Source organism: Ovis aries, chromosome 8 (assembly GCF_016772045.2).
Source record: "Ovis aries strain OAR_USU_Benz2616 breed Rambouillet chromosome 8, ARS-UI_Ramb_v3.0, whole genome shotgun sequence".
Classification (NCBI taxonomy): domain Eukaryota; kingdom Metazoa; phylum Chordata; class Mammalia; order Artiodactyla; family Bovidae; genus Ovis; species Ovis aries.
This window is the reverse complement of record NC_056061.1, coordinates 60287207-60311652: the sequence shown is the minus strand read 5'-3', so window position 1 is coordinate 60311652 and position 24446 is coordinate 60287207. Positions and strand designations below refer to the sequence as shown.

Sequence of the window (24446 nt, the reverse complement as noted above, 5' to 3'; positions counted from 1 at the left end):
AAGAATTTCTTTCATCATTTTCATATTTCACTGTATTATTTTAGAGAAAAAAATATGTTTAAAGATGTGATTCTGTGAAAATTGTCATAATATGTATTTAATATATAATAAAGGTTTCTAGGAATCAGCTTGAATTAATGAGCTTTTTATATTTTACTCTTTAATTAGGAAAATCAATAGATTCCCAGTCATCTCAAAGTGAATCTGAAATTGTGCCAAAAGTTACTAAGATGACTGTATCTGGAAAGAAGCAAACTATGGGATTTGAAGTGCCCAGGTAAGGTTTTTAACCCTTCCTCTTTTTTTTGAAATTAGTATTGTCTCCTTGTTAGACTGTAAGAATCTGTTTCAATTTTGTATAATATAATCATTGAAGTACAATAGGTCCTCACTATGGCATAATGCAAAGAAAAGGGGATGAGAAATTAGGCTTGATTCTGAACTTATCTATGTATGTTAATCTACCTCATTGTCAGTTTCCTCATACAAATTAACTATAGCTACTTTAATGTAAAAAGCCTATGATTTTGTGAAATTTAGCACTGTGAGGAGAAGGCAATGGCACCCACTCCAGTACTCTTGCCTGGAAAATCCCATGAACGGAGGAGCCTGGAAGGCTGCAATCCATGGGGTCGCTGAGGGTCAGACATGACTGAGCGACTTCACTTTCACTTTTCACTTTCATGCATTGGAGAAGGAAATGGCAACCCACTCCAGTGTTCTTGCCTGGAGAATCCCAGGGACGGGGGAGCCTGGTGGGCTGCCGTCTATGGGGTCGCACAGAGTCGGACTCGACTGAAGTGACTTAGCAGCAGCAGCACTGTGAGGTAGGGCATCCTTATGCCACTAGATGGCATAAACAAGCAGTGTTTGGGAATTAAATGTAGCTGGTGAATCATGTAATCATTAATTAAATTTTTTTACTATTATCTTTAAACTCTTTTAGACTTTGATACTGAATAACATGGATCAGTATAACAAAGACAAAATATAAAATAAAGCATTTCTAGACTCGCAGATATCTAATGAGAAAGGATAATAAGTCATACTTAGGTATTACTCATTTATTCTTTCTTTTCACAATCTTTAGAATTTTCTCGAGTTTCTATAGATGAGTAAAGTGGGTTGCTTGAGACATAACAGCAGAGTCATAACTTTAATTATATATATTTTGTCTACCAGTTAGACAAGAAATACTTATCAAATATAAACTATATATTTTTTTCAATTTCAGGAAATACAAACTCAGCAGCCATTTTTTTCTCCTTTACAGCATTTCTTCATGTAAATTAATAGAAATATCCATGAGTGTTGGGATGAATGTTGATTATTTCGTTCATTTTATAGAAGCCAGATTTATTCATTAGATTTCAAATTTAGTGAGGGAAAGAACTCAATATCTAGGACATAGTAGGCGTTCCGTATATGTTAGTTGAATGAATGGATGAATGAAAAAGTTAGTTTTTAGTTTGAATAACTTTAGCCCATTAAAATAATTTTGCATCCTGATTCAGTAACAAAAAGCTTAGTGTATGTCTTTTCTCTCTGAATTAGGCTTGGGTTGTCAAAATCGTAAATACCTTTTTATTCTCCTGTCTTGAGTGCCATTTAATACTATTATGGAATAATTTCCATTGAGCAAGGAAAAAATAAATAGAATATGCAGTTCCTTGTTCTAAGGATTTTAAAATCTTATGCAAAAGGTTTTAGAGGCTTAGAAAGCAACATGCAACTGAGCCTAGTACAAAGAAAAGAGAATGAGAAAATGGGCTTGATTCTAGACTTGTCTATGTATATTTGTCTATATATTACAGCCCATGGGGTACTATATATTAGAAGTAAATACATAGTTATGTTTGTGAGTATTTATAACAGTAATACTCAATAATTAATTAAAATTATTGTTAAATTATTAATTGAAATTATAATATAGTAATTAATGATCAAGAAAAAATGCTTAATTCAGGTAAGTAATTCTTAGACTACTACCTTTATGCTTTACAAGTATAATGCAAGCTTTTCAGAATTTATAAGACTGTATGCCTCATGAGGACAGGGACCATTAATGTTAATCATTATTTTCTTTTCATAGAATAGTTGTTTGTTTAAATATTAAAAAAAAAAAAAAGCACCTGGAAATAGTAAAAAGGAGACCTGTGAGCCAGTATTTTGATGTGGCTCTGTAGGAGAAGTCATCAGAATGTAAAAGGTCTACAGGTACAGATGGGAAATACTCAGAAATGCATAAATATTGCTCAAGGACCAAGCTATATTTACATCAAATACTTATATAGGATTTTGTGGAAATTTATAATAAGGATAATACTTCGGCTGTTTTTATTTAGTCTCAAGAAGGCACAGAGAAATATAATTAAACACTTGTGAGTCAAGATTTCAGCATCATAGGTTTCTATATAATGTGATTCCCAGTGACTGCTTGTTAAAAAAAAGGGTAATGCATTTCTTAGAATAAAGTGAAAGAGCAAACTTTCTCTTCACTGTTAGTAAAGATAGTAAATACCTCTCTCGAAAAAGCAGTGAGTAAAAATCATTAGAACGTTGCATAGAGAACAAATAACTGTGATTAACCTCTTCAATCTAAATTATTAACTTTCCAGTATCATTTAAAGAACTCACAAAGAAACATGAAGCCTCTTAATACATTTGGAAATATTCCCAATTTTGGAAAGATGATTTAAAAAAGCAGACCAGTCATTTTATAGTAATAGATACGATTACACAATTATATGATAAAGCACCTGAAAAAATATTCACAAACTTATTCTTCCATACTTTCTTTCTTTCAGTCAGTAATTATAGCTCTGAACTTGTAATAGTTACTTTACCTCATCTTAAGAGATATTTCAAAATCTAATACATTAACTTTTACCTTATAATATGCAGAAGTTTTTATTAAGTACGGACTTACCTAGAATGCTTTTCTAACTACTTTGGCCCTTTCCTCTAACACTGCACGGGTTAGTGAATTAAAATGCAGTTTTCCTAAAATTTACTTGAAGAGAATGTTGTGAAAGTTAGAGAAAAGCAAATCTTTCATGTTACTGATCTGTAAATGAAATAATCAAGACATGTTTTGTGATGCTCTTCTTATCCTGAATAGGGCTGCCTAATTTGTGGGTGAGACCAGCTTCAGCCCTCAGCCCACTGTGTCAGTCATAGCTGTTCTGCTTTTGTCTGTTTTCTGTGTTGGAGTTACCATGAGTTTTCCTTTGAAGAAAAGCCTCACTAAAAACAGAAAGATTTGAAGCCAGAGATTGTGATTTTTTCCCAGGTCTGATCAGAACCAGAGTCTATGACTAGTTATTCTGGTTGAATACTTTGACTGTAATTTGTAGGGTTTGTTTTTTTTCTTTACTCCTCTAAATACAGAGTTGTCATGTTTGTTTTTGACAACTAATTGTGGACATTCAAATAAATGTTTGAAAATTTCAGTTTAAATTTGATTTACTTAGCTTGGTTTGTTGGACTCAAATTTTAAGAGTGGGAACAGTTTCCACATACTTAAATTTTTTCCCTATAGTTCGAGATGAAGCCGATCTGTCTAAGCTGTGAGTGCTCAAGTTGGTTAGTGGAGATTTGCTAAAGCAAAATAAAACAGGAGTGGATAAGAGGCTTTTAATAAAGTTGAAAATACAACTAATGTGATTCTTTCCTGAGGCGTGGGATGAGAATCAGTGTTGAGCATTTAAAAAATACCAAGAGAGAGAACAGTGAATCTGTTTTTGTTACTCTGGGCAGGAAGAAAAGAGATTTACTGTTCCTACACATCTGCATCACACTACAATCCTTAAGTGATGTTTGTAAACTTCTTTCTATATGTAATTCTTTTCTGCCACCTCCACGTTAAGATGGGTATAATTGGTTTCATTCTGACTCTTTGCGACCCCATGGACTGTAGCCTACCAGGCTGCTCTGTCCATGGGATTTTCCAGGCGATAGTACTGGAGTGGATTGCCATTTCCTTCTCCAGGGGATCTTCCCAACCCAGGGATCAAACCCAGGTCTCCCGCATTGTAGACAGACACTTTACTGTCTGAGCCACCAGGGAAGTCCATTCTAATAACTTGCAATTTAACCTGTTCTTTGTCCTAAGTCTGTTTATTTGTGTCATTGAAGGAAAGGTAGGGCACATCATAGTCTGTTTGATTACATTACATCTTTCATAGCTATCCACAGGATAGCACTGGTATGATTTCCGTGGAGCACAGTCAAAGAGCTAATGAGGAACTAAGTAAGATCAGTGTTTACTTTTGAAGGCACTGTCAGTGTCAAGGAGGAAATAAGCCAGATGGTCTTATTTCTATTTTATATATCTGAGTTCCTCAGATTTTAAACTTTTGGGATCAATTGATAAAACTTTCTCATTTCTATATCTTTTCTTCTCAGTATCAGTGACTAGTGTATGTTACAGTTTTTAGTGAATCAAGTATTTATTGAATTAATGAATTAAAATTCCTTTGCCAAAGTAATAAAAATGTAGACATTTAGAGATACTTCCTTTAAGGACAGTATTTGAGCGAAAAAAGATTGTAAGTCTCTGTGCTGTTGGAGGAATGAGTTAGGGATTAAAAACTGATGAGCAATTTTTTTTTTTTTTTAGTATGAATTTATCTGTTGGAACACATTTGGTACCAATTTTTACAAAATATCTCCTTTATGCCACCTGTTTTGATAGGACTGTATGGCTAAGCTATGGGCTTAGACATTGAATTTCAGTTACTTTATGGGATATTTTCTTCTTATCTTAGTTTTTAGTAGTCTGTTTTTCTCCTGGAATCTTCTGAGTCTGTATTTGTGTGGTTTGGGTCTAACTGCTTATCATTTCCACCTTAACAGACTCTAGCCACTTAGCTGCTGCTGCTGCTGCGTCGCTTCAGTCATGTCCAACTCTGTGCAACCCCATAGATGGCAGCCCACCAGGCTCCCCCATCCCTGGGATTCTCCAGGCAAGAACACTGGAGTGGGTTGCCATTTCCTTCTCCAGTGCATGAAAGAGCCACTTAGCAGAGATCATTTTTTGGTCTGCAGATGTAAGAATGTAAAGAGATGTCTCTGCCCTTCTGACATTATAGGATATCAGTCAAATTGGTTTAAATATTCTTTTTTTTTAATTTATTTTTTTATTGAAGGATAATTGCTTTACAGAATTTTGTTGTTTTCTGTCAAACCTCAACATGAGTCAGTCATAGGTATACATATATATATCCCCTCGCTTTTGAACCTCCCTCCCATCTACCTCCCCATCCTACCCCTCTAGGTTAAAACAGCCCCTGTTTGAGTTTCCTGAGCCATACAGCAAATTCCCGTTGGCTCTCTGTTTCACATATGGTAATGTAAGTTTCCATGTTAACTATTTACATACATCTCACCCTCTGCTCCTCTCTCCCCATGTCCATAAGTCTGTTCTCTATGTCTGTTTCTCCATTGCTGCCCTGTAAATAAATTCTTGAGTACCATTTTTCTAGATTCCATATATGTGCATTAGAATATGATATTTATCTTTCTTTCTGACTCCACTCTGTATAACAGGTTCTAGGTTCATCTATCTCATCAGAACTGACTGAAATGTATTCCTTTTTTATGGCTGAGTAATAGTACATTGTGCACCACAACTTCTTTGTCCATTCATCTGTCAGTAGACATCTAGATTGCTTCCATCTTCTAACTGTTGTAACTAGTGCTACAGTGAACAGTGGGATACATGTATCTTTTTCAACCCTGGTTTCCTCAGGGTATATGCCTAGGAGTGGGATTGCTGGGTCATATGGTGGTTTTATTTCTAGTTTTTTAAGGACTCTCCATACCATCTTCCATAGTGGCTGTATCAGTTTACATTCCCAACAGGGCAAGAGCCTTCCCTTTTCTCCACACCCTCCCCAGCATTTATTGTTTGTAGACTTTTTGATGGTGGCCATTCTGACCAGCGTGAGGTGATATCTCATTGTGGTTTTGATTTACATTTTTCTAATAATGAGTGATGTTGAACATCTTTTCATGTGTTTGTTAGCCATCTGTATGTCTTCTTTGGAGAAATGTCTGTTTAGGTCTTTTTCCCTCTTTTTGATTGGGTGGTTTGTTTTTCTGTCATTGAGTTGTATGAGCTGCTTGTATATTTTTGAAATGAATCCTTTGTCAGTTGTTTCATTTGCTATTAATTTTCTCCTATTCTGAGAGTTGTCTTTTCACCTTGCTTGTAGTTTCCTTTGCTGCGCAAAAGCTTTTAAGTTTAATCAGGTCCCACTTATTTACTTTTGTTTTTATTTCCGTTACTCTTGGATGTGGGTCATAGATTTAATTTGATTTGTGTCATTGAATGTTCTGCCTATGTTTTTCTCTAAGAGTTTTATAGTTTCTGGTCTTACATTTATGTCTTTAATCCATTTTGAGATTATCTTTGTGTATGGTGTTAGGAAATGTTCTAACTTCATTTTTTTACATGTTGCTCTCCAGTTTTCCCAGCACCATTTATTAAAGAAGCTGTCTTTGCCCCATTTAATATTTTTTCTCCTTTGTCAAAAATAAGGTAGCCATAGGTGCCTGGGTTTATTTCTGTGCTTTCTGTCTTGTTTCATTGGTCCGTATTTCTGTTTTTGTGCCAGTACTATGCTGTCTTGATGACTGTAGCTTTGTAGTATAATCTGAAGTCAGGAAAGTTGATTCCTCCAGCTCCATTCTTCTTTCTCAAGACTGTTTTGGCTGTTTGGGGTCTTTGGTATTTCCATATGAATTGTGAAATTTTTAGTTCTAGTTATGTGAAAAATGCCATTGGTAATTTGATAGGGATCACATTGAATCTGTAGATTGCATTTGGTAGTATAGTCATTTTCACAATATTGATTCTTCCTACCCAGGAACATGGAATATCTCTCCATCTGTTTATATCATCTTTGATTTCTTTCATCAGTGTCTTATACTTTTCTGTGTATGGTTCTTTTGTCTCCTTAGGTAAGTTTATTCCTGGATATTTAATTCTTTTTGTTGCAGTGATGAATGGCATTGATTCCTTAATTTCTCTTTCTGAGTTTTCATTGTTAGTATATAGAAATACAAGGGATTTCTGTGTATTGATTTTGAATCCTGCAACTTTGCTAAATTCACTGATTAGCTCTAGTAATTTTCTGATACTATCTTTAGGGTTTTCCATGTAGAGTTTCCCATGTACAGTATCATGTCATCTGCAAACAATGAGAGCTTTACTTCTTTTTCAATTTGGATTCCTTTTATTTCTTTTTCTTCTCTGATTGCAGTAGCTAGGACTTCCAGAACTATGTTGAATAATAGTGGCAAAAGTAGACACCCTTGTCTTGTTCCTGATCTTAGGGGGAATGATTTCAAGGTGCTACTGGTGGTTGGGTGATGCTGGGCCTTGTATTCAAGTGGTTTCCTTTTTGTGAGCTCTCACTATTTGATACTCCTTAGGTTTATTTCTCTGGTAGTCTAGGTCTTGGAATCAGTGCTACCACTCCAAAGGCTCGGGGCTTGATCTTGGATTATTCTCTATGTCGGCATGTGACTGACTTCACTACTTAGATTCTCTGCCAGCACTCCCAAAAAATATCCTAGCACCTCTGGGAAAGCAGCAGCTCTTCAAGGATGGTCGCCAGACTTGGTTTAAATATTCTTTATTCCTGTCTCTGCCTTCTGTAGAGTAACTGCTGAAGAAAATGGTCAGAGTTTCCACACACCTCAAAAAGGACATTCTAGTGAAGATACCAACCTTGTTTCTTCAGATGTACTTGAGAGCGCTTCTAAATCAGCTCTTCCATCCCACACCATTCAAACATCAGAAGAGCAGAGTTCAACACCAACACCAGTGAAAAAGTCTAGCAAGCTGAGGCAACAAATAGATATCAAAGCGGAACTGGAGAAGCGGCAAGGAGGAAAGCAGCTCCTCAACCTAGTGGTCATTGGTAATGTCTTTTGTTCCTCTGGATTATCAGTCAGCTGCTCAAGCCCAGTAATTGTCTAGTGGCAGCATGGGAATACACTCCACTCTGAGTTTCTGTGTAGGTGTGAATAGACATGAAGCAAGAGGGCATTGAACCGTAATGTTGAGTTGTCAAGGTCACTTGGGGTGAAATAATGCCAAGTTGCCAAAGAGGTTATTAGACTTGGTTGTGGCCTTTTCATTTTGTGAATATTGGAAAATGGCATCTCTTGTTGATCATTTTGATTTCCAGAAATCAAGGAAACTTTCTCCCCTCTAAAGAGATATGCTCTTTTTTCTCCATTACTTGGCAAACTATTATTTGATAAAAATTGGTGTTTATTGCTGTAAACTATTGAATTACAAATTCATGCTATGCCTCAATGTGAACAACATCTGGAAAATGTACCTAGTATTAAATCTTGAATCAATTTTCTTTAGGTCATGTTGATGCTGGAAAAAGTACTCTGATGGGACATTTGCTTTATCTTCTGGGTGATGTAAACAAAAGAACTATGCATAAGTATGAACAAGAGTCTAAAAAGGCTGGCAAAGCTTCGTTTGCATATGCATGGGTCTTGGATGAGACTGGCGAAGAAAGGGAAAGGTAGTCATTATATATAAAATTTTCATTCTGAAATTGTATATACTCTTTAAATAATTGCTTAATATGTGTTGAGTATGGATGAAACAAATCATGAAATTTTTAGATACTATTTTTAGAAAACTCAGTTATCAGGGAAATATTTTTATTGTAGTTTTGGTTGTAATCTACATATAGTGTTTTACTCCTTTAAATTCTATGGAAATAGTTTAAAAGTATGTTTATTTAAAAAACTGAAAGAAAAATACATACACATAGCAAAAGGCAGTAAAATCTCATAGTTAATTATTCTGTGGGAGAAGTGTTGCTTGTCAGTTCCCTGAGTATATGTCAGATTGTCTTGATTTTGAATTAACATTATGAGAAAGACTCTTAACTTAAAATTAGTATATGTAGCGTTATATGTATATATATTCTTTATATATATGTAGAGTTATTACAATATCAGTTTATAAAGGAAAAGTAACTTTTTGTAGTATACTATCTTCTGTCTAAAATAAAAATGACTAGTAAATTCAGTTATAAGATTTAATTCATCTTTATACTTTCTTACTAAGTTTTTATGAGACACAGTCAACAAACAATTAGTTAAACCTATCTCCTGCTATGCAGATCTAATCCAGTGGATTACTGCTGAATGTATAACTGTGTTCAGCGCTAACTTTGGGAAGATTCTAGGAGAATATAGCCACTCATATCCCTCTGATCAAAGTATTTCTTTTGAGGTCTTTTTAGAGTGGTAATATATTCCATGTTAGAACTGTTAAGAATGGGGGACCCAATGGCACCTTTGTCTGGAAAGAAAGAGGATACCTTATAATTAAGTTAAATGGCAATTATACCTGCCATCTCAAACTAATACTCTACAGGCTTCTGAAAGTCGTAAATCAACTAAGAAATTACTCTGTGTCCTGTGATGTCTTCATCTTGAATATGATTAGAGAGTATTAAAAAATGTATGTTTATTTTCTTGGAGTATTGGGTAATCTACATTATAATATATAAGATAATTTTCAGTAAAGTTGGTCACAAAATTCCTTACCTCTTCTGATAAGTAGAATTTTACATCATAGTGCTTTGAATTTTGTTTTGTTTTTTCTTGTGTCTTTTTTATTCTTGCAGTATCACAAGTTGGTTTTCCAACTTAGAAAAAATAGTTGGACAGTTACAGATTTTTGGAAGATGAATATTGGAAAACAGTGGAATTTTGTATGATGTCTGCATTAGGAGACTAAGTAATTTTTACCTGTCAGCACATCAAGTAGATTATTGAAGTATATCTATAGCTTTTTAGTTTCCTTTGTACCATCTATCAAGTAGGTAGAGAGATTGAGAATTGTATCGTTTAAGTGAGAAGTGGCTTGTTTTAATTTATTTCATATGTGAGTTGAGCAGACAAGTGAGGTAATAATTTTTCTCTTTCTTAGAATAATTAATAATTTTAATGTATTTAAATAATAAACCTGCTGGTTGGCTGTTATACTTTTGCTACTGGTAGTTCTCTGTTGCTCAGCGTGTTACAATATTTAGAACATTCCTTCCTCCTGTAGATCATAGAAGCTTCCATATACATAATGGGAGTTTTAACTTACCACTATATTCCTGAGTAACATTTTGAAAATGCAGTGAATTGCATATCCCACCATGTTAAGTGCTTGTAAATCCTCTTTCTGCTCATGTGTTGAACAGAAATTAGTAGCCTGAGTGACATTTTCACATTCTTTTGGTTACACATGCAGAGTAAAGATACGTCCAAAGCATGTGGTCAAAGTGATCCAAGAAGGAGCTTAGGCTCAGTCTTGGTTCATCACTATTCTCAGATAATTATTTGGGGATTATTAAAGAGAATTAAGTATCATTTTTACAAGCTTAAATGGCCCATGGTTTCAGATTAAACTAGAATAATGTGACTAAGGAGACCCACAGTTACCTTACTGCTAAGATGAACGTGTAATTTACCAGCATAATTGTTGGGATACTAGTAGTAAAAGAATGCTCATTCCTTATTGTGGAATTTTCAGGGCAAACCAGGATGAATAATTACCTAATTTATTACCCACTTGATTTCACTTTCTAAACTCCTAAAGTTTAGAAAGACTGCTACTTTTGTGGACACTCCTGGACTTTCTTACAGTCTGACTCTGTTTTTGTGGCTAAGAAGGGTACTGTGTTTTTGGGTTTCCCTGGTGGCTCAGAGGTTAAAGAGTCTGCCTCCGATGTGGGAAACCTGGGTTCGATCCCTGGGTTGGGAAGATCCCCTGGAGAAGGAAATGGCAACCCACTCCAGTATTCTTGCCTGGAGAATCCCATGGACAGAGGAGCTTTGGTAGGCTACAGTCCACGGGGTCACAAAGAGTCGGACACGACTGAGTGACTTTACTCACTCACTCAAGAAGAGTACTGTGTTGGACTCCAAGAAGATTACATGGGATGCAAAACCTCTGCTCTTTGTCTCTCTCAATTTTAAGAAATTGTGCATCTCCTTTGTTATGTCTCGTTTGATAAATGTGTACCATGCTGACCAGCCTTGCAGATGAAAGTTTCACAAGTTTATTTCTGTAATTAATGAAACATAAATGTAAGAAGATAAGGAAAAGTTCCTCTTGATAGTACCTCATTCTTCATTTTTATCTTTTCTCCTGTATAGTATTTGGTTCCCACTTCAGAGATGTCCCTATATTTCTTCCTTCCTTCGAAATTTATACTGCTTCTTACTGGAACAAAAAAAAAAAAAGAAAATGGGAAACATCAATCATTTTGATTAAGCTCTTGTTATGTCCACAACCTTGTATTGAAGCCATACCAGCAGAAATTCCAGATAGCCTAATTATTCAAAATAACAGACTGTGTAATAGAATTCTCAGTATTACTTAAGAATTTAGACTGTTATTTTTCCTATATTATTAAATAACTTAATCTCTAAAACTTGATTATTTCTATAGTTGTTCTAACCATTTTATGTTTTCTTTAAGGGGGGTAACAATGGATGTTGGTATGACAAAGTTTGAGACCAAAACCAAAGTTATTACATTAATGGATGCTCCAGGCCATAAGGATTTCATTCCAAATATGATTACAGGAGCAGCCCAGGTACCAGATATTTCCTTAACCAAAGTACAGTGAATGTAAATAAATTTCCTGATGCTGAGGTTATAATTCTAGAATTATAACTTAAAATACTAAAGTTCTAGCCTTTTAAAAAATATGATAACTACTATATTTTTCATTGTCTATTTAATGGTACTTTATAAAACCTTAGAATTCTGATTTATTACAAAGTAGCAAATGTATAAAAGCCACGAGTTTCTTTAGTAAAAATAATGGTAGGGGCTTGATAAGGCATAGCTTTGTATTTCATTTATTAATAAATTGGAGTGAATATTTCAACGTAAGCCTTTTTGTTACTAAAGAGCTTATTTATGCAGAAATAGGGAACCTTGGGAGTTTTCCCCCTGTGGTCTTAATGGGATTAGAAAACAATTGTAATTTGCAGATGTACATGATTCTTAATAAGGATACTGAAAAAAAATTCAAAGATAGTAACTTTAAATAATTAAGACAATGAAAATAGCATTAGATATATGGAACATTGATTTCTTCTATAGTAGATGATTATTAGAAAATATGGAGCGTTCATAACACAATTATTTGTCCCTGTTTACTTAGGTTTTAATTTTATGTTTTTCTTCTTTTGCCCAGTTATCATAATTGTTATGTAATCAAACATGGGAAGGTTTTGTTCTTTATGACATTATTTTTTTGATCACATGCTAGTACTTTCTTCTGTTTAAAATTTTAATCCATCTGTGTGACTCCTTTGATTTGCTTGTGTTTGGTGTCAAGTTAGAGTCTTCCTTTAGAATCTGACCTACACAGTTACTTCAGTAGTCTGTCCTTTGAATTAAAATGCTGTGACATTGTTTCTAGCTTAGATTTTTTTTTTTTTTTTTTTTTAGGCAGATGTAGCTGTTTTAGTTGTAGATGCCAGCAGGGGAGAGTTTGAAGCTGGATTTGAGACTGGGGGACAAACACGAGAGCATGGACTCTTGGTTCGTTCTCTTGGAGTGACACAACTCGTAGTTGCAGTCAATAAAATGGATCAGGTATTTAAAAGCTTTTTGAGTATTCATTTTAGATGCTAATCAAGATGATGTTCTGCCATGTTGTTGACCTCAGATGTAACTAGTATATATTTTCTTAGCCAGTTGTCATATTTTAAAGAATAAATACATGATGCTGATATTAAATGAGGTATTAGTAGTATTAAGCAAGAAGATAAATTTTTACTTTATCTTCTAATTCTATAAGAATTAACTTATAAATCTTAAAATCATTTTTAGTTATAAAAATACTTATTTATTCTGGTATGAGGAAAACCTGAAATAAATATTTCCAGCCTCCCCCTCCTGCAGATTTTTAACTTTTCATTTTGTACTTCCATTCAGTTTATTTTTGCACATAAAAATCTTTTTCTTTACAACATTGGGTTCTAGTCTACTTCATTGTCTACTTTTTTCAAAAAATTGGCAATATTCTTGTTTTTGTTTCTAAGTTACTAATAATTTTTATGTAAAGAGGTTTTTATACCTTTCTTCTAGTATATTTTGAAGATATACTTTATTCAGACAGCCCCCTACTTTTGAATATTTTCAGTTTTGTGCGTGTATTTAGAAATAGTTTATTCTGTGGAAATATCTGGGCCCAAGGATATATATGTTTTTTAAGTCTTGCTGAACATGATCAGAAGGGGTTCCCAGGTGGTGCTAGTGCCAAAGAAGCTGCCTGTCCATGCAGGAGACATAGGAGATGTGAATTTGATCCCTGGGTCTGGAAGATACCCTGGAGGAGGGCATGGCAGCCCACTCCAGTTTTCTTGCCTGGGGAATCTCACGGACAGAGGAGCGTGGCAGGCTACAGTCCTCATGGTTGCAAAAAGTTGGGTATGACTGAAGTGATTTAGCACACACACATGGATGTACATTCTTTGTGTATTTATTTATTATTTGTATTTTTTTGAATTTATATAATTTGATTTTTTTAAGTTTTAAAACAGTAATATGTAAGCATAATTTATTTATTAAAGACATTATCATTTCCTTTTAATTTATTTCTTTATGCTGAGGTATTTTCTTATCCTGGTATCAAATACATATTCACCTAAATTTTCTACATGTTTCTTTTATGATATTATCATTACATATACCTTTTGTTTTTTCCCCAACATTTTAGTATGAAAGTATTCAGACATAAAGCAAAGTTGGAAGAATTTTACAGTAGACACCCAAATTATACTTCCTACATAATATTCTTCCACTTGCATGATATCATTTTTGTCTGTCTACCCCTGTATCCATCCATTAATCCATCTTATTTTGACATGACTTTCCATGTAACTTACAAGTTATAGTCATTTTTACATTTACCCTTGAATACTATAGCATGGGAATAGTTATCTAGAATTCATATCACATATGAACATTACGTATACTAAGAAGTCTAGTTGACTTGAGTAGGTATCAATAATTTTGTCTTATTTCAGTTGGTCAAGCAGTTGGTCCAAACATAAATTTAATAAGTATCTCACTTTTTCTGCTCACTTTTGAATTCACTTTTAGAGGCAGCCCATTCCAGTATTCTTGCCTAGAATATCTCATGGACAGAGGAGCCTGTTGGGCTACATTCCATAGGTTACAGAGTTGGACATGACTTAGCAACCAAAAACAAAAACAAAATTAGCATACACAAAAATTCTATGTTTTGGTGTTTGTTTCTAGGCTTTCTATTGTAGGAAAAGCTATTTTTAGATTGTTTTAATAGTAAGATCTGGCATTCTGAGCTTTAATTTTAAATACATTTCATATTTTCATAGATTTTATAATTATATTTCATAGTCTTAATTATATTTTATTTCAGAAATTAAAAATTTTTAGTATAGCATGGTCTTAAGCACAGTTTTAAAAATAAATTGGATCTTTGTCAGGTTAATTGGCAACAAGAAAGGTTTCAAGAGATTACTGGAAAACTTGGGCACTTTCTTAAGCAAGCAGGTTTTAAGGTAAGATCATTTTAAATTTATTTGGTTACTTTTCCTAAGTCTCATCTTACTGATATGAGAGAAAAAAACTACTTTGGTATTCTTGTCTTGTTCAGTATGTTTAATTCTTTTTGTTTTTATTTCTCCCTGGTATTATATGTATATTATGTTCTTTGGATTACTTTGTTTTAGAGAATTGCATAAATTGGCTTGGATTTAGTATAAGTAGAAGACTTTTTCTCCACTTATTAGATGTATAGGTTTAGGAAGGTCACCGAGGAGTGTAGAAACTAGTAGAGAGAAATTTCTCCAGCAATAGTCTGAAGTATACCTATGTTATGAGGTAAAAATGCTTGAATGCTTTGTAACAGACTTGTAAGTTTCCCACAAAATAAAAAAGGTTGGAAACTGTTGGATCAGATAACATCAGGGCAGTAGTTCTGTGATTTAAGATACTTTTTGAAAAGTACATGGTTACTTTTGCAAACTTGGTACAGTTATGGTAATAGTGAACCTTTTAGCTTTTTAAAAATAATGTTGTATTGGGAATTCTCTGGCTGTCTGGTGGTTAGAACTCCTTGCTTCCACTGTAGGGGACATGTGTTCAATCCTTGGTTGTGAAACTTAAGATCCCACATGCCTATGGCATAGCCAAATAAAAAAAAAGAAACAATGTTGTGCTGAGTTTCATGTGTTCAATCCTTTTTTATAGGAAAGTGATGTAGCTTTTATCCCTACAAGTGGTCTCAGTGGTGAAAATCTAATCACAAGATCTCAGTCAAGTGAACTTACAGGATGGTATAAAGGACTATGTTTATTAGAACAAATTGGTAAGACTACTACCATATTAATTTTAATACATTATAAACTTGATAGTAATTATTATTTAGAGTTCTTTATAGAGGACAGTGATTTATGTGAAAATGGATAGCGTTTACACTCAGGAGTGAGATTACCAGTTTTAGAATTACATGAATATTCAAATTGGTGCCAAATTTTTCTTGTTTAATTAATGCCTACTCCACTTACCTCCCAGACTGTTGTGACATTAAATAAGAAACATGTGAAAACATTTCATAAACTACAAAGTATTATATGAATCACAGTCAATTTGCTATTAGTAATAAAAATATTTTCTAGGAGACATAGGAGTATAGTGGACTCCATTGGACATGAATCAAAAATTACTCTTAAATTAAACGTTTCTTTTTTTACCATTTTTCTCCCAGATTCCTTCAAGCCTCCTCAAAGATCTATAGATAAGCCTTTTAGATTATGTGTATCTGATGTTTTCAAAGGTAAGTGCTACCTCTGTTGGCCTTCTTCAGTATGGCCCCTGGCTTTTCCTTCTCTCTTGACCTCTGTTGTTGGACAAAATTATTATGTTGTCTTCAGATTCTCCCTTCTTTATGCTGCTGCTGCTGCTGCTAAGTTGCTTCAGTCGTGTCCGACCCTGTGCGACCCCATAGACGGCAGCCCACCAGGCTCCCCCGTCTCTGGGATTCTCCAGGCAAGAATACCGGAGTGGGTTGCCATTTCCTTCTCCAGTGCATGAAAGTGAAAAGTGAAAGTGAAGTCACTCAGTCAACTCTTAGCGACCCCATGGACTGCGGCCTACCAGGCTCCTCCGCCCATGGGATTTTCCAGGCAAGAGTGGTACATAATTCTAGTTACTTAATGACCCTGCCCAGAAAATCTTCAATTTACTTACCATTTCCTCATATCTTTACTCAGGCTTCCCTTGTGGCTCAGCTGGTAAAGAATCTGCCCGCAGTGCAGGAGACTTGGGTTTGATCTCTGGTTTAGACAGATCCCCTGGAGAAAGGAAAGGCTGCCCACTCCAGTATTCTGGCCTAGAGAATTCCATGGACTGTATAGTCCATGGGGTTGCAAAGAGTCAGACACAACTGAGTGACTTTCACTTTCACTTTTATATTTTACTCATCTTCCAAGGGTTAAAAAAAACCTAGTCTTTTATCTTTCTAGCCTTGTAGTTTCTCCCATTAGATTCCTTTAGTTCTGTATCCTTCAGCCAAACTGGATCATTCAGTGTTTCTTAGTCATATAGGGTTTTTATTGCCACTGTGTCTACCCATCTTGTGCCCTTTTCTCTCTTCACTTGTTCATTTCCTACCCATATGTAACAGTTTCAGTCAGGAAATAGATATGACATATAGGTAAAATAGCAAGTTTAATATAGAGAATTATTAATATGATAAAAAAGAGTGGCTATAAGATACCAGGGACAATATGGCACCCTAGGACTAATGAAGTGAACCCAAGGAAGGACAAACTTAGAAGAGATGTGAGAGGAGATATTGTGTTAAATATCTAAGAATACATCTAATTTAATGTTTACAAGACCTTACATTAAAAAAAACAACATGGAAATGAGATAAAATGTCTTAATAAATAAAAGAATATAATGTACTTAATGTATTGGAATAATCAGTATGGTAAAGATGTCAGCTGTTGCCCAAATTTTCATTACCACAGAGTGGGCAGTAAAGAGTAGATTTGGAACTGAGTAGCAATAAATTGGTAGTCTGGAGGTGATAAGTGAGGTCATCCACACACATACCCTAAGGTGTTCCTCCATGGTCTCTGTGCTCTCGTTGCATTTTCCATGCAGTGTTATACTTGTTTCTATGCTGATTATTTCCTTTAGATTGTGAACTCCTCGAGAGTAAGTACTGTCACTTCTATTTCAATATTTGCAGGACCTAGCTCAGTGGTTGGCACATAACACATACTTAATAAATGTTTAATGAATAAATGAAGGTGCTTCACAAAAATCATTCAATGAAATTGAAAGTTATTATTATCATCTTCCAGCATTCTAGTAGAAGAGAAATGATGGTAATGCTTTTCAAAAATGCTACTATTATCTATTTTAAAAATAAGATGTGCTTAATTCTTTTTTTGACAGCATTTGCTGACTCTGCTTTTTTACCTCCTCTTCTTTCTTCAGGCTGCTTCCTGGCTTCTGCCTGCATTGCTCTCCTCAGTGTTCCCACTGAGATTGTCAGTGACTTCTTGGTTACCAACGTCAGTATGCATTTTTCATTTCTGTCTTACTTCCATCTCACTTGAGTTTGGCATTTCTTCTGAGGCTGCTAGCCACATCCACCCTGAAACTTTTCCCCCTTGGTTTCTGTGGCCCACTTTCTCTCACTCCACTGTTCCGCCTCTCTCTGTCTCCTCTGGCCTCCTCTTTCTCTGTCCCTTTACGTGTGTTCTGTCACTTCACTCCTCTTACTCTACACACTTCCTTTTGACCAACATCCATGATTTCTTCTATCTCCTACATCTTGATGCACCCCAGATCTTCAACCCAAACCTGTTCTAACCCTGCAGATACATCTGCTCACTGCTGCTGGGCATCTCCCCAGAGAGTGTGCTCCCAGGGTTCCATTCTCGTGGATTTGGTATGATTGGGGCCCTCTTTGAATGCATCTTCTTCACCTGTCTGCCTTGCAGACACTTCAAATTCACCAAGGCTAAAATCAATCTTGTTCTTTAATTTTCTATCTCACGGTTAATACACATCATCTCAGATTTCTCTTATTTTTGCCATTATTCCCCACTTAGCTTATCACCTTAAATCTGTCATACCTTATTCTCAGATTCTTGAGTTTCTTCTCTTTTTGCAGTCAACATATGCATTTCAGTCAGCCTTTCCACTCTGACACAGAAATACCATCATATCATTTCTCCATTTCATAATTCTTTACTAGTTTCCAGCTACTTAACTGAGGATGAAATTCAAACCCTAAGCATGATATATGAGGCACCAGTATTATTTGCTCTGTGTCTGCATCCTTTGCTTCCTCTCTTGGCTTTCCCTCATTATTCCATATGGTCCCATAGAAATTCCATATAAATGACACATGGGTCTTAGCACACTCTACATTCATTTATGACTATGCCTTTGCACATGCATACAGGCTGCCTGGTAAACTCCTGGTTCTTTTTCTTCTAAATGCCTGGCTTAAGTGTAGTCATTGCCCATTATCATGGATTCTTTGATGCGCCTTGTTTTGTTTCTGTTGCACATTATAAATGACTTTTGTCTTGGGACGGTGTAATTGTTTTTGCCTTTCTCTCCACTGGTGTAAACTCCTTCTAGGTAGAGACTTATATTTTCATCTCTTTATTTCCAGAGTTTAGCACAAGGCCTGGTATTTAGTAAGCATTAACAAATATTTGAAGAAGGAATTCCTACTTTTTCTAATATAAATATTTTTATTTATAAGAAAATAGAATATGGTGTGCCATATTTAGTAGATACATTTAAAATTCTGAAATGATCATTGCTTAATGTTCATTGAACTACTGCTTTCATATAACTAGTAGGAAATGGTGGCACTAGTGGTAAAGAACCCACCTGCCATTGCAGGAGACGTAAGAGAGGCGAGTTCGACTCTTGGGTCAGGAAGATCCCCCGGAGGAGGGCGTGGCAACCTACTCCAGTATTCTTGCCTGGAGAATCCCATGGGCTGAGGAGCCTGGTGGGCTACAGTCCATAGGGTCACAAAGAAGCAGACACAACTGAAGTGACTTAGCACAGCATACAGGGAACTAAGTGTAGCTAGCAGTGTTAAGCATCAGATGATACTGTTAAGTAAACCATAACAATATTTTGGCATGTTTTGCAGATCAAGGATCTGGATTTTGTGTAACTGGTAAAATTGAAGCTGGTTATATCCAAACTGGTGACCGACTACTAGCAATGCCTCCTAACGAAACTTGTACTGCAAAAGGTATTCCTCTGCAAAATTTTTTTGTTAAACAACCCTATATTGAGACAGCAGATTTTTAAAGGTAGTTTAGTTATTAACTCCAGAGTAAATAACCTCTTACTGAAATTGTAACTGACTGTCAGAATGATACTAACTGTTGAAGATAAAAATGTGAAAACATTAAACGATTTTTTTCAGTTGTGACTATGTGTGTATAAATGTACATATAACATTCTTACTGTGGTAGTATTTTTCTTTTTTCTTGACATTGATTTGAAAAGCCTGGATAGGACTGAACCAGATGTATAGACACCTGTCAGATACATTTAAAATAGTATTCAGTAGCAGAAATTAAGTCTGACCCCATCCTGGTACTGAATAGTCAGTGGCAAAGCAGACTGCTACAGTCTGTTGTTTTGAAATGTGTATTTCAGAATTACTATGCTATCAATCTATATCATGTTTATACCCCCAAAAGTTTTTTACAGGAAGACCTAAGTAAGAAAATCAGATGCAAATGCAGAGAATCCTGATGTTGAAAGAGAAATTGAGCTAGTTTTAAATGCCACAATTATTGCTTTTGCACGCATGACCTTTCATGATAGCTAGTAACTGTTTCTCCTAATCATTTGACCATATGTACATATTCTTCTTTTTTGAATTCTGCTTTTAAGTTTATAATTCTGTTCTTACCTTAATCTAGCTTCCAACTAAATCTCTGACTTCAACATTAAACTGAAGATCTTTCTATGTAAATATTTGTAACAATTTTAAGCTAATTATCACCTACCGGTAAAGTTAAAATTAAATTTTTTCCTATTTTTCCTTCTATTTGTTGTTCTTCAGTTGCTGAGTCATGTCCTTCTGTTGCTCTTATTTATAGTTTATAACCAGAGTTGTACCTGACTAGCTTATGAATTCAAATGTATATTTTTTGAATTGCTCTGTTTACTTTAAAAACTGCTTCCTTAAGGATTAGAAGAAATTAATGAGTATCTGCTAGGTAACAGAGTTTAATCTAAATTTAAAGATGAATAAGGGAATGAAAGCCAAAGTTATTTTACACTTTTCAAAAATAAATCATTTTTCATAATCCTGTTTTTGCAAGTTTAAATCTCTGCTTTTGTCTCTTAAAGTGATCAAGAGCTGAAATACTTTTGAAATACTGATTTCTTTATATGTTAAGGAGCTTTTTAAGAGTAGAAATTTTTTTAATATAATAATTTAGACATGAATTCAAACCATGATCATAAACCATGGTCATGGACCTTACAGACTGGCTCCTTTTTGAACTCCAGAGTTATAATTTGATCACTTTTGAGAGTTCCATGTTCTTTGGCTCTTTCCATCCTGTTTCTACCCCACCAGAAAAATTCCAACCACTTATCTTTAATCCAGTGGTTCTTAAAGGGAAGCCATGGCAGAAGCACCACTTCACTTTGTGAGAATCACCCTTCTCACCTGATTTCTCACTCTAATGCTTTTGCTTGATTTACTTGATTGTTTAATGCACCTTCTGTCTGAACACTTTGGGTATAGCTGTGGCTCACTAACCAGTAATATCCTGAAAAAGAGAACTGACTGAATCTGCTACTAACAAATGGAAATTCTAAATTACATTTTCATTTAGAGTGTTAAAAAAGAACTAACTCTAATGAAAAATATTCTTAAGAAAGTAAATATCACAGTATAGGACAGTATAACATGTTTGGGGGAAGGAAATCAGATTATATATTGAGAAAATTTTATAATTGAACTTCTAGTATGAAAACTCTTAAATCCTAAGCTGAAGGCAATCTTTAGTCTATGTGAGTAGCTCCTGATTTCAGTTCCACATTTCAAACCAAAAATCACATATGGTCATTTTAAATTTACATGAAAAAACTAAATTTAATTAGTTTAAATTGTAGCCAGCATTTAAAAATATCATAATTGTTAACATTTTTGGAGTCAGGAACCTCTTTGATACCTTGATGAAAGTTATGGCCCCTCTTCTCAGATTAATGCAGATGTATACCTACATGAAATTTTGAATAAAGCTTTAGGTTGTCTCAGAGCCCTTAAAGTTCTCCTTGAACTCCCAGAGAGTCTCAAAGAAACTCACTTAAGAGGATGCTACATGGAAAAGGTAAGTACTTTGAGGAATAGATGGGTGAATTGTAATTTACTAAAAACATGTCAGTGAAGAACTATTCCCCAGTGGTTGGCCTACATACATTTTTCCGCAGAAGACTCAAGTTACAATGGAAAGGAATTTACCCCACAGAATCAGAAAATATGAACAACTTTTTAAAAGCCTTTTTTAAATACCTGAGTATTATTGCCCTTTGCATTTGTACTCCAGGATTTTCCCTAGGTAATAAAGGCATATAGCAACAACTGGGATCATTTAAAAAATTTTTTACACTATGAATCTCCTTTTCATATAACTGTTTATTGCTGTGGATCTCTCTCTGAGAAGCAGTTCTCTTGAGCTGGAAATAGTGAAGGGGCATGCTAAGGGCACCATCTGACTGAGTACTGACACCCTGTAGGTTACTCAGAGAACACAGGAGATTGTTGACGTGGTTGTCTAATTAAAGCAGTGCTCAAGAGAATAAAATACTGTTAAGCATCTCCCCCAGTCTCATCTTTGATGTTATTAAAAATAACTGGAACTGTACTTTCATGCCTGCATCCCTTAATGTAAGAAAAGTATTACAGTGGGGCCTATGTAATGAGTATACTAGTTGTATAAATGAGTTTTTAAAATTTTGGTTAAATAAGTAGAAATCAGCCTTTTATGGACAAATGCAAGTCACTCTGTGTTTAGGGTGGTGGTCCAGAAGAGTCAAGTCTGGAGGAAGTGTGTTTTCCTCAACGCTCACAGTTAACACTTCTCACTCTCAATCCATTCATATTGAAAATGATGAGTAGTGACTGATGAGGTACAGATCAGCCAGACTCCTTTGGTTGTTATGGTTTGATATTGAGGTGTTTCACTGTATGCTTTAGTTCTTACTCATTTCCAGGAATCACTCTGCACGATGAACCTGTTGACTGGGCGGCAGCAGGGGATCATGTTAGTCTTACGTTGGTTGGAATGGACATCATCAAAATCAAGTGAGTGACAAAATGAGTTTAAGCAATCATTGTTTTGAATGTAGAACCTCAAAACACTTAAAGTTTGCAGTTCTCCAGCCCAAATGAAAGAATGAGTGTTAATTCTCAATCTCCTTTGGCCAAAAATAGGCACTTGTGGAAGTATAAGAATAAGTAAAACCTACTAAAATTTAAATTAATACACATCAGTATATATACCTGACATGTTCTTTGAGGGAAAACAGTAGTGTGTGAGAATGATATAAGGTTAATAACAGTGTAAAGCCATGCTTTAACCTAGAAGGGAATATTTAAAAGTCCCTAATTTATTTGATTGTTTTACTTTGTAAATGGTTTTAGAGGTATTCAATATGTATTTAATTATTCGCCCAACTTCCTACTCTTCTGCTTTGTTTTGTTGTTGTTACAGTGTTGGCTGCATATTTTGTGTCCCCAAAGAACCCATTAAGGTGTGCACTCGTTTCAGAGCCCGAATCCTCATCTTTAATATTGAAATTCCTATCACTAAAGGATTTCCCGTAAGTTTCAAAATGTTTGTTACTGTTTTTATAAATTCACTGTAACTTTGTCCTAAGAAGTGGTAACTGTCTTTATAACTGATGATGCTATTGTTATTTCCAGCTACCATTGTATTACTTTAATCCAGAAAAATAAGAAATTAGAATTTGAAAACCATGTTTTGCTTTTTATTTTGATCCATAAGTCTGGCATTTATTTTCAAAGAGGAAGTGAGAAGAAATTTAATAATCAATAGGATACAAACTGATGATAGTAAAAGAAATTCATTTAAGGAAATTAGTAGATACTTTTTTGCTGAGTTCTAAAGATTATTTCTTAGATTGTGTCTTTGTTTTTTTAAAATTTTGGAAAACACAATAGTAAAAACAATAATATTCTGTAATTGCATAACCTAGAAATATCTACTCTCTACATTTCAGAGTATTTTTTTGTGTACATTGGTATCTGGTATATTCTGGGGATACTTGACATAAGGAAACTTTGTGCTGAAACTGTGAGGTTGGTTTGCAGGTCATCATTGACTAGCACCATTTGAACATACACGTTTATGGGGAAAGGGATGGTGGTGGTGGTGTAGTCGCTAAGTCGTGTCCAACTCTTGCGACCCCGTAGACTGTAGCCTGTCAGGCTCCTCTGTCCATGGGATTCTCCAGGCAAGAATACTGGAGTAGGTTGCCATTTCTTTCTCCAAAATCAGCTCTACTATGGATCTATATATTATATTGATGGATCTATAAATTATGTATATATGGATCTGTATATGTATAGATGGATCTATATATGTGTGTGTATGTCTATATAGGGTTTCCATGGGATTGCAAAGAGTAGGACACGACTGACTGACTTTGACTCACTCACTCACTCGTGTGTGTGTGTGTGTGTGTGTGTGTGTGTGTGTAAAACCATGGATCAATATACTATATTGTTACTTATCCAGGAAAGGTCTTTGTTTTATGTGTAATTTTTTTTTCAGATATTTGGGACCATGCTCTGTTTATAGTTTGGTACCTTGCTTTTGCTGTTTAACAAATGGCATTTTTCCCACTAGACTTATCTTTCTTTTCTTGATCAGCTTATATAGTACAGGTCCTCCACGACAATAAAAAATGTTTCTCGGTGGAATTAAATGGCTTGCCTTTGAAAATGTAGACAGATCATTTTCTCCATTTGATGCATCTCTGAAATAAAAGTAAGGCAGTAATAGTAATTGACCTTTAAACTTTATTTAAATTAGTGATAGTATTTTAAAGATTGGGAATAAATTTATTTAGCTCATTTAAATCTATTTTATACCTCTGCACCTTTATTTGAGATAAATATATGCTTTGCTATAATTCTTTATAATTTGTTTGTAAACTTGATCTTATGAAAGTATATTTGTAAGGTATCATTTAAGCATTTTAGTTTTATAATCATATTTCATTTCTCCCATGCTAAAAAAAAAATAGGAAAAAGTTTCTTTCCAAATACTTGATTTTTAAATATTCAGAACTCACA

General features: G+C 34.7%; 1 protein-coding gene across 4 annotated transcripts in view; it reads left to right on the top strand.

Annotated features, from left to right (window-relative positions):
* Window positions 1–24446, top strand: part of HBS1L (HBS1 like translational GTPase) — an 86973-nt gene that overhangs the window by 54726 nt on the left and 7801 nt on the right. For 3 of the 4 annotated variants that reach the window (XM_027972489.3, XM_042253499.2, XM_060419692.1), the window contains 11 exons: window positions 169–277; window positions 7669–7931; window positions 8390–8555; window positions 11525–11642; window positions 12509–12655; window positions 14533–14607; window positions 15299–15416; window positions 15816–15884; window positions 19245–19349; window positions 22340–22430; window positions 22840–22948. In XM_027972489.3, the coding sequence (XP_027828290.1) occupies window positions 169–277; window positions 7669–7931; window positions 8390–8555; window positions 11525–11642; window positions 12509–12655; window positions 14533–14607; window positions 15299–15416; window positions 15816–15884; window positions 19245–19349; window positions 22340–22430; window positions 22840–22948 (1370 nt within the window). The remainder of the gene's footprint in view (window positions 1–168; window positions 278–7668; window positions 7932–8389; window positions 8556–11524; window positions 11643–12508; window positions 12656–14532; window positions 14608–15298; window positions 15417–15815; window positions 15885–19244; window positions 19350–22339; window positions 22431–22839; window positions 22949–24446) is intronic. The other variant, XM_042253497.2, reaches the window with a different exon arrangement.